The 10,275-nt window shown below is 45.5% G+C and overlaps 1 protein-coding gene across 2 annotated transcripts in view; it reads right to left on the bottom strand.

Annotated features, from left to right (window-relative positions):
* DPYSL3 (dihydropyrimidinase like 3) overlaps positions 1-10,275 on the bottom strand; it is a 104,664-nt gene that overhangs the window by 25,964 nt on the left and 68,425 nt on the right. For both annotated transcript variants that reach the window (XM_081826883.1, XM_081826885.1), the window contains exons 2-3: positions 6,171-6,259; positions 1,265-1,449 (exon numbers count right to left, since the gene is read on the bottom strand). In XM_081826883.1, the coding sequence (XP_081683009.1) occupies positions 1,265-1,449; positions 6,171-6,259 (274 nt within the window). The remainder of the gene's footprint in view (positions 1-1,264; positions 1,450-6,170; positions 6,260-10,275) is intronic.

Genomic DNA, 10,275 nt, shown 5'->3' with positions numbered 1-10,275 from the left:
ATTATCTACAAAGGACATGTACAGCTTTGGGTTTCTTGGTATGGTTTTCTCTCGTCACCTGCAACTCTGCCTTCCCTCTAGCTCCTTCCCTAACCTAGAGGACCAAGCACAACACATACTCCCCGGACACTGAACAGGTCCAACTCCCTGCCCGGAAGGCAGAGAGCCAAACCAAGACCACTCACTTCCTCGGCCTCCTACCGCAGGCAGCCCACGTGTGCTTATCAGAAAGCAGACGCAAGGAGCCGCATCACTGACGTCTGGACCTACACCAGGGCTTCTGTGGGCAGGCAGCCGCTGAGAAGTCAGCTGGCTTCCTCCCTTTGAATGGAGAAAAGCTTTGGTCTCCCTGAATTGCACCTTTTACGGCCTTGATGCAATTTTCCTGGGCTTCCACACCCAACTTGCTGGAGCTCAACCTTGCTAGTGCTCCCGTCAAAAGGAGGCAAAAGACAAGGAGCAACTCCACAGCTCAGGCTGTTCTGTGTTCTTGGATGGGTGTGTACAGTGGTAAAATAAACAGTGCTCTTGCTGACCAAGCTTAGTCCCAGGACTGGGATGGGACCCAATTCCTTGGGATTCCTTTGGGACAGGAAGGACTGCCTTGGAATGCTATCTGTTCCGTAATCCAATGGCACGCAACTCCCTAGGTTTCTCTGGAATTGCAACAGTTCCCAGAAAGAAAAAAAAAGAAAGAAAGAAAACAGAAACAAAAAACAAAGGAAACCACCCCCACCGCTTGCCTCATCTTCAGATAGGAATTGGTCAAGAGACAGAGCAGACCAGGTACCAGTCAATGCCACCGAAGCCCATGAGTTTCAAGCAGGGCAGGTCCCCACTACCTTCCCCTCTCGGGGATGCTGAACCCCATTCACACTGCTCTGCCTGTGCTCTCTGCCCCCTCCTGCCTCAGGCCCGAGCTGAAAGTGCTAAATAACGTATGGCCCATCTCCACACTTTTCTCGGTGTCCGGCCCACAGATGATTGCTGATTCCCCACCCACTGCACACCCAGCCCCTGCTCTCAGGGACAAGAGAGGACAGCTGTTTTCCTGGCCGAGAGCCTCGTGAATCTCATCTAGGCAATGTCAGGGAGCTGTCAAGGTCCCCACTACCACCTGCTGTCCTCAGGTCCCATCAGGTAGAAGAGCTGTACACTGAACCGAGAGGCATGTACAAGCTATTGCCAGAGAGCACAGGGGTTAAGCCGTCAGTGGAACCAGTCACTTGTTGGGACCAGGAGCGTGTAGGGTCGGGCGACTCACTGATCATGGTGGTGCCCCCAGCTAAGGCAGCCCTTGTCCCTTGGAAGAAGTCATCCACTGTGGTCATTCCCTTGTATGGCATCTGGAAGTGAGTGTGGACATCGATGCCTCCAGGGATCACCATCTTTCCATTGGCCTCGATGGTCTTCACTCCTCCAGGGACAATCAGATTGTCTCCAATTTGCCTGGTGAGACAGGGAAGCAACTGGTCATTTAAAAGAGCCACTTTGAAGACAAACATAGCATTGTAAGGATTTTAGACATGCTTAGAGTGGTCTTTGCAAATGACCTGCAAGCTTAACAATCCAGAAACAAATGAAGACAGGCGTACACCCAGAAAACAACTTTTATAGACGCAAAAGCAGCTGATCTGCTGCTTGGTGGAACCGTGGGTCCTGGCTCAGTGCTGCAACCCCAGGGGCTGGACAGTGTCTACAATATAGGGTGTGTAAGAAATATTTTTTTAAAGGGGGCGCCTGGGTGGCTCAGTCGTTAAGCATCTGCCTTCGGCTCAGGTCATGATCCCAGGGTCCTGGGATCGAGCCCTGCATCGGGCTCCCTGCTCTGTGGAAAGCCTGTTTCTCCCTCTCCCACTCCCTCTGCTTGTGTTCCCTCTTTCACTGTGTCTCTGTCAAATAAATAAATAAAATCTTTAAAAAAAAAAAAAAAGAAATATTTTTTTTAAAATAGGTGTTTTTGGTATCCCTTTCATTTTGTTCTTTATCTGAGTAAAGGGTGAGTGTAACATCTGGAAAAGAATTAAGAGAATGTAAAATAATGAACCATTAGGAGGGACTGAAGGAAGTAATGAATCATCTAGAGAATACGTATGTGAACTTAGCTATCCTCTTCAGTGAGTCCATCTGTCTTCCTAACAAGAGGAATCTGCAGCGGTAATTTTGTATGTCAGTCTTCACTCCCAATTCCACCTTTCCCTGATAACTTATCTGTCAATCACAGCCAAAGGCAGATTCAAAGGAGGAAGCCGAAGACGCAGACGCCCAGCTGTGGACGTCTCAGCAGAAGCATCAAGCCAAGGAGGGTGGTGCAGACAACCTCTACCAGACACACCTTCGCCCAGGAAGCTTCAGCGCATCCCCGGGAGGAAGAAGGGGGATTCGGGTGGGGAGGAAGCTGACGAGTACTCCAGAGACACACTACCTACACCAGTCAAGTGACAGAGACAACTACTCCTGGCCAAATGTTACCTTACAGACTGCCTGATGTTCCTTGGTTTATAGGTGACTTCACACCCTAGGTTTAAATGGCCAGTTAATTCTGGGGAGACTTAAGATTCACAAGCCTTGACATTACTATTATACACCTCCTACGTTGGGGAGAGCGGTACCCCACCACCAGTAGCATGAACACGTTCCCCTCTTGTTCACAGCCAGCCCAGACAGACTCCCTGTCGGGACAGTAAGAAGTCCACCACCGGCCTCCCAAAATCTAAGTTCTGCCACTAAAATAAAGTATTCCTGACATCTCAAAGAGGTCAACTTCACCACAGCCCCACTGGGCCATTCCAGAGCCACCACAATTCAAAACACGCTGTGGAAAAAATGCAGCCTCTGATTACACTTCCATTAGAGTCCAGATACAGGCCACTATGTTCCCATTTTTCTCCCTCCCTGATCCTCCTCTGAGGCAAACTGAGAACCCAGGCCATGAAGAGTTAGTTACCCAGCCCGTGTGTGTGTCTGCGTGTGTGTGTCCGCCAGTTTTGAAAACGAGTGGAATACCATGTCTGAAACAGAAACGCCTTCCCACTTTTTCTCCACGGAGCCACTTAAGGTCACGTGAATCCTTGAAGGCTTGGCTTCCATCTCCCCTCCTTGGTCAAATCCCAACTGACAGCCAGGTCTAATAATTAAGAGTAGAGATCTGCCCTGGATGCAGACTGTGTGGGTTCACAATCCTGGCTCTGCTAGTTACTAGCTTTACGACCTTAGCCAAGTTGCTTAACCTCACTATGTCTTAATTCCTTCCTCTGTAAAATGTAATAAAAATGCTTCCTCCATAGATCTGTCATGTAGATTAAGTGTTAGTATGTGTTAAGCCCACAGAACCCTGCTAGGCACAGGAAAATTCAGTAAGCATCAGCTATGATAATTAATAACCATGCTAATCCCACATAGCACACTCCTTCCCCCTGAATCTCATCTACTCTTACTTTAACCCTTGTTACAGATAATATCCGGTAATGTTATGCCCTTTGCATAAATACAGATGTCTCAGTCCCCTTAAAAGACTGTAAGGTCCTGGGGGAAGATGTGGGTCCCAATGACAGTCACCATAGCATGTGACAAAGCATGGGTCCCGTGCCTTAGACAACCACCTTCCAAACAGCAGACACTCCATAAACCTTCACAGATAGACAAATAGCCATATAACAACTGGAGGGAATTATTTCTGTTTTTATGCTCTGTGATTTCAGAATGTTTCTAAAGGTACAGAAAATGTCAGAATTGGATGAAGATCCTGTTAATCCACTCTTCCCTCCACCACCACCACACACATCTGATGGTTACATCCCTTCTATGACATCCCTGGCAAGCAGCCTTCTCCTCTATTCTAATAGAGACGGCATCTCTGGAAGTAGATGCCTGACTCACTGTGTGAAGATGGATTCTGAGCCTGTATTTAAGGCTCAACTGTGAGAAGTGCCGTGATCAATTAGTGATGCCCGTCATGAGCTCTGAAATGAGGAAGGACTACTAGGTACTACTTTTTTTTTCCATCTCTGAAAATCTCTAAATGAGGGAACTTGCTATCTCCAAAGAGAGCTGACGATATACAAGAATTTCTTAGTAAGAGAAAAATATAAGATCATTTGGGGTTTATCTTTTGAAGAAATTCTTGTTTCACACTGGTTAGCTTGCCTACTGTTTCCATTTTTCCTATTTCTAATATGAAAAAGTGTTTATGGGGACGCCTGGGTGGCTCAGTCGTTAGGCGTCTGCCTTTGGCTCAGGTCATGATCCCAGGGTCCTGGAATCGAGCCCCACATTGGGCTCCCTGCTCGGCGGGAAGCCTGCTTCTCCCTCTCCCACTCCCCCTGCTTGTGTTCCCTCTCTCGCTCTCTCTTTCTGTCAAATAAATAAATAAAACCTTAAAAAAAAAAAAAAAGAAAAGAAAAAGTGTTTATGTAGGTAAGGCGACTAAACAAGAGTATCTTCATTCATGCATGTTTATTTATTCATTCACTCATTCATTCATTCAATGTACTTGATTAATATGTTGATCGTTAGCAAGTTGCTTCCTCCCTGTGTTCCTCTTTCTCCTCATCTGAGAAAAAGGTAGTAATAGTACTTGCTTCCTGGAATTGCCGGCAGATTAAAGGAAATGAGGCATGTAAAACATTTAACAGTGCCCGGCCCATGCTACAATGTCACTAAAAGGTAGCTCTTGTAAAAGTCTCTCCGTGCTAAGTACTGAGTTAAGTGCTCAGATATGGAGATGAACAGGACACGGTGCTTGCCTTCAGAGTGCCCAACAGTGTCAGAACCGCTGTGACTGAGAAAAGCACAAGGGGTTTTGAAGGCTCATAGAAGGGAAACCAGCCTAGATTTGGGGGCTGACAAGGAATAGCCACCTACAGAAAGTTCTATCTAAGCCAAGTCTTCAAAGATAACGAAGAGATCCACTATGGCCAGAATCTCACACTAGCCAGTGAGTTTAGATAATGTAAACACAAACTGAACAAGGTCAGGGATGGCTAATAAGATGGATTGGATACACCGATCTTACACAATATCTTTTCAATGTGGGGGCATATCTGGCTCTCTGTGATGAAAGGCCATGTGTAGACCAAATCCTCTTTCACGGGTTACTATGTAGGGAACCTGCACAAAAAGGGAACGCAGCTGCACCGCTTACGGGCACCCAATAACAAATCATTTTGTAAGGTAAGTGTACATCCCTGAAGTATCTATTTGAAAATCTTGTCTGAGATGCATGTCCCATCTGCGCTCGGCCCACCTAGGTTCTACCTAAGCCAAGGCTCAATTCAAATGCCCTCTCCAGCCCCACACTACCTTCTGAAGGGATTTCTCCTTTCTGTGCATTTATCTTCACTTGAACTCCTTTGACACCAACTGCACAAGGCCTTATATTTTTAGGGTGCTGTCATTTTGTGCACATTTTTTCAATAAACTCAAGGACAACAGTCACATCTTCCACTTCTCTAAGATGCATAGAGTGCCCATCAATATAGTTTGCACAAAGGGGCCCGTAGCATCATTTGGTTGATTGAATTCAGATTTCTCACTTCATTCACAAGACTCATATAAATTAAGGCTAGCTCCCATTTTAAGGGATTATGTGCATCCAGAATGAAGGGTTAAAATAAAGATTCACTTTGGGGCACCTGGGTGGCTCAGTCAGTCGAGCGTCCAACTCTTGGTTTCAGCTCAGGTCACGATCTCAGGGTCCTGAGATGAAGCCTCACATCGGGCTTCATGCTCAGCAGGGAGTCTGTTTGAGGATCTCTCCCTCTTCCTCAGCCCCTCCCCCTGTGCACTCTCTCTTTCTCTCTCTCAAATAAATCTTTAAAAAAAATAAAGACTCATTTTTAAGAAGAAGAAATGAAACACAAAGAATCAAAGGTCTAGGAAGCAAAAAAGAAGCAAGCTTCTTTCTGAGCCTCTAATGAAGAAAGGAAGTACAAAAAGATAAAAATAAGGTTCTAGGGGTGCCTGGGTGGCTCAGTCGTTAAGCGTCTGCCTTCGGCTCAGGTCATGATCCCAGGGTCCTGGGATGGAGCCCTGCATTGGGCTCCCCACTCGGCGGGAAGCCTGCTTCTCCCTCTCCCACTCCCCCTGCTTGTGTTCCCTCTCTCGCTGTGTCTCTGTCAAATCAATAAATAAAATCTTTAAAAAAAAAAAATAAAGTTCTACATACTTACTTTATTAAGCCATCTTCCATGTAAATATCAGCATAAAAGGACTGATCATCGTTGACAATTCTACCGCCCTTGATAAGAAGACGGTCACTCTAGAAAAGAATGCAAACATAAGTCATTCTCACAGCTAGGAATTCAGAGAAGAGTGGTCTGCCAAGGTTTTCCCAGCTCACTGTTCTAGAGGTCTAGGAGGAACACATTTACTTAATACATCTGTGTGCTCAATGCACTAGTGTTTGAACTGGGTATATTGGGGATCCAGTCTTTCACGTTTGCCCTGAATTCAGATTATTCTACAGTTTCACATCTTGCTTCTACAACCTACCATAGCCACTCAGAAACATCACTACTTGAGGGAAGACACTCTTTGTATTATCTTTCCTGGCTCAGTAAGCAGTAAATATTTAAAGGGGTATATAATATATACCTCAGTGCCTAGCACCCCGTTGGGGCTCAACAGTGATTCTCAAAAATGGAACTTGGGATCATACAATGAAACAGCCTCTGAAAGTCTTTATAATGATGTGAGGATCACGTTATGTTTAAAATTCAGGATATTTACACATGTATGAACATGTGCACACAAGGTTGTAGAATGTGTGGGAAAAGCAGTGAATGGAAAAAAGACAAAATAGCTATAGTATTCTATAGTATTTAACCCAGGGTGGAGAAATTATGCAGGATTCATATTTGCTTCATTAAACTCACATTTTCTGAAATGTGTTTGTTGCCTTTATTATGAAAAAAAAATTTGCCTTTCTTATAATTAAAGTCTTTTAAAAAAATTATAGCTTAGATGAACTTTGGATAAGTGATCCAACTGGAAACAATGCACATACACTCCAAGGTTATTAAGAAAATATAGGGGCGCCTGGGAGGCTCAGTCAGTTAAGCATCTCCCTTCAGCTCAGGTCATGATCCTGGGGTCCTGGGATCAATCCCAGTGTCGGGTTTCCCACTAGTGGGGGGTCTGCTTCTCCCTCTCCCTCTGCCATTCCCCCCCACTCATGCTCACTCTCTCATGCTCTCTCTCTCAAATAAATAAAATCTTTAAGAAAGAAAATATAAACATATAGTTCATATATTTCAAGAGAGGAACCAATCAGAGTCAGCTTCCAATATCACAGATTTCATTAAAAGAATGAATGGAGTTTGGACTGTAGCATGAAGGGTAGATGCCGCTTTGCTGGTTCCTGAGGGAGAAGGGAAATCCAGAAAGGAGCCTGGCTGAGTGGTACAGCTTGAGAAGAGAATGGTACGTTGCATTTTGTAAGGATTCAAATTACAGACTTCAACTCCATCTGCTCACCCATCCATCCGTCCATCCATCCATCCATTGTTCATCTATCCACTCATCCAGCAAGTAATTATTTAATATGTATAACTAAATACATAGAGAGGATCCAGTTGTGAATGAGTCATACCATGCCACTGCTTTCATGAAACCAAAAGGGGATACTTGGCAATCAAGAAAAAAGAAAGTCAACCCAAAACAAATAAAACAACGTAAAACTGTATCAAGTGTCACAAACTATAGGGGAGTGGGCTTGTTCAAACAGAGGCAGAAAGAGGCCTTTGCGGGGAAGATCACATAGATCTCTTGCAGAGATGAAGGTGGCAAGGCAGGCAACTGGCTTTCAAAAAGGACATCAGTTTAATGGGGGAGGAAGCCCACAAACAGGCTGACTTGTGGCTTCGGAAATAAAAGGGTGTGAACAAGGCCAGAAACTGAGAATTGAGGCTAGGCATCCATATGAGATACAACAAAGTGCCACTTAGTTCCTCCCACTTCCCAGGGATTACATGAGACTAGGAGATTTCATCACGCCATACTGTCAGTGGAGAGGCTCTGAACGAGATACAGATCAATAAGGCACCCAGGAAAACCCCCATATATGCTGCAAGGAAGATGCGTGAATGACATCAACCGCGAAGTCCCACCACACGTGATCCACAAGCCCCTCCCGATCTGGCATTAGTCCGTAGGCCCGTCCTCATTTCCATCATGTATGGCCTCGTGTTTCATACCATGGCAAAGTAAGAAACATGTGGTTATTGTCATGTAGCAGGCTCTGTGGCCACTAAGCCTTTGCAACAAAGTTCCCTCTGCCCTCTCCCATGTTCATGTGGCTTCTGACGACCACCCTCTCCTTTGTCAAGCCTCCAGTCGAAGGGTTTCTCCTGTAGGATGCGTTACCTGACTTGCCAGCAAATTCCACCTGCTCTCCTTGCAATTTAGTTCAAACAACTCTATTGTTCTAGAATAGCTGGTTTCCTGTTCCACTGTCTCCTGACTAGAGCAAAGATTCCTTTGGTCTTGGGACCATGTATCTTTTGATCTTTTTTACCTTCATTCCTGGAGCCCATCCTAGACAGCTGTTAAATATTGGTAAAACAGATGGGTGAAGGGTGGGACACAGGACGCTGAATCATGTCATTGTGATGGAAGGGCCATCTGAGTCACAAAACTATGTGATGTGGCCAAAAAACTGGACTACTGTTTTAACAGTAATTGCAAAATTATATGAGGCAATCCCAGGGCTGTGCTTCCCAAACTAGGGTGCACATTAAGAGACTATGGATTCCCAGGCCCAGCTCTAGGCCACCAAATTGTACTTCATAAACTCCACAAATGGCTCTCATGCAGCCATCAGCCAGCCCAGCACCAAGGAAGAGACCAGAACCAGAGACCAGGGTTCTGTGTGTCCCAGGCACAGTTCTGTGTCTAGGGAGGCAGCAGAAGCTTCATAATAATAGTCCTGGTAACTATACAGTTTCCCTCTAATAGCTCAGTGCTCTTCTGATGTTCTTTATCTTCCTAGCAAAGAACTGAAGTAAAACAGCTTTGTGGAAAGGGGCCAGCTACTGCCTGTAGTGAGCCCAGGTATGAAATATGACCACCCTCCTGCCTAGGGAACATCTAGCCTAGGGAACAACTGCTGTGATCATTACCTCCTTCAACAAGCATCAAATATCAGCAGAGGGGCAAAAACTATCTCAGGCCCATGGTACGTACTAAGAGGTGAGCCAAGTGGAATTGACATCATTGAGATGGCATCATTGGAAACTCTTCAAATGCTAATTAAATACACCTTCTCTGGCTCAATAGTCAGGAATCTAAATAGATAGAGCACAGAGATGAATTACAGTCCTGGTGTAAGTTTCAGAGATAGGAGTAACAAGACTCTTGCTCTATGGACAGCTATAGTATTCATATTATTTCTTTTCGTCATGCAGACCAGAGATATCCAAACCTCAATTCATAGAGCTTGAACAAATGCTGTCCCTGGAGGTCCCCAGCTTGTCCCCTACCTTTTATTAAAGGGGTTTGTAGGGGCACCTGGGTGGCTCAGTTGGTTGAGCGACTGCCTTCGGCTCAGGTCGTGATCCTGGAGTCCCAGGATCAAGTCCCGCATCGGGCTCCCTGCTCAGCAGGGAGTCTGCTTCTCCCTCTGACCTTTCCCCCTCTCATGCTCTCTCTCTATCTCATTCTCTCTCAAATAAATAAATAAAATCTTTATTAAAAAAAAAGGGGGTTTGTAAAACTACTTCATTAATTTTAACTCCTTCCATGCATGTGGGATCCACTACAAAGGGTAGCCTAGGCAAACTCATCAGACACAGGAAAGTCTGAAAGGCAAGCCTGGGGTTTGGCCTTGAAGAACAGCAGAACTACTGACCACCCCCAGGTTACATAAAACCAAATGTTACTGGTTACAAAATATGCTTGCCTGTGAGTTCACAGACCAGCCCTATAGAGGAACACACGCTAGGCTTGAAAACCCACAAGACAAAGAGATCTGCCATCTATGATTGAAAGTCATCCTCCATGATGTTAGAAAGGACTGGTGAATGGGTCCCTGCAGGGCTCTTCACTTTCCATTCCCAGCCGCTGACGGTGTCCAGAATCCATGAGCTGATGCCCAAAGAGGTGAAATGGTCTAGTCCGGACATCTAGCAAGGTTTCTCACGTGATGATATATACAAAGAATGATGGTATCTCTAGAGCACACTGGGATCATCTGGAACCCCAAATAAAGCTATTCAGAGCCTAAAATAACCAAGGACTCTGACTGCCTTGGGTCCTACTCTGCTGCCAAGGGCTGAG

This window comes from Leptonychotes weddellii, chromosome 7, assembly GCF_054177405.1.
Source record: "Leptonychotes weddellii isolate Sample4059 chromosome 7, ASM5417740v2, whole genome shotgun sequence".
Taxonomy (NCBI): domain Eukaryota; kingdom Metazoa; phylum Chordata; class Mammalia; order Carnivora; family Phocidae; genus Leptonychotes; species Leptonychotes weddellii.
This window is presented reverse-complemented; position numbering and strand designations above follow the sequence as displayed.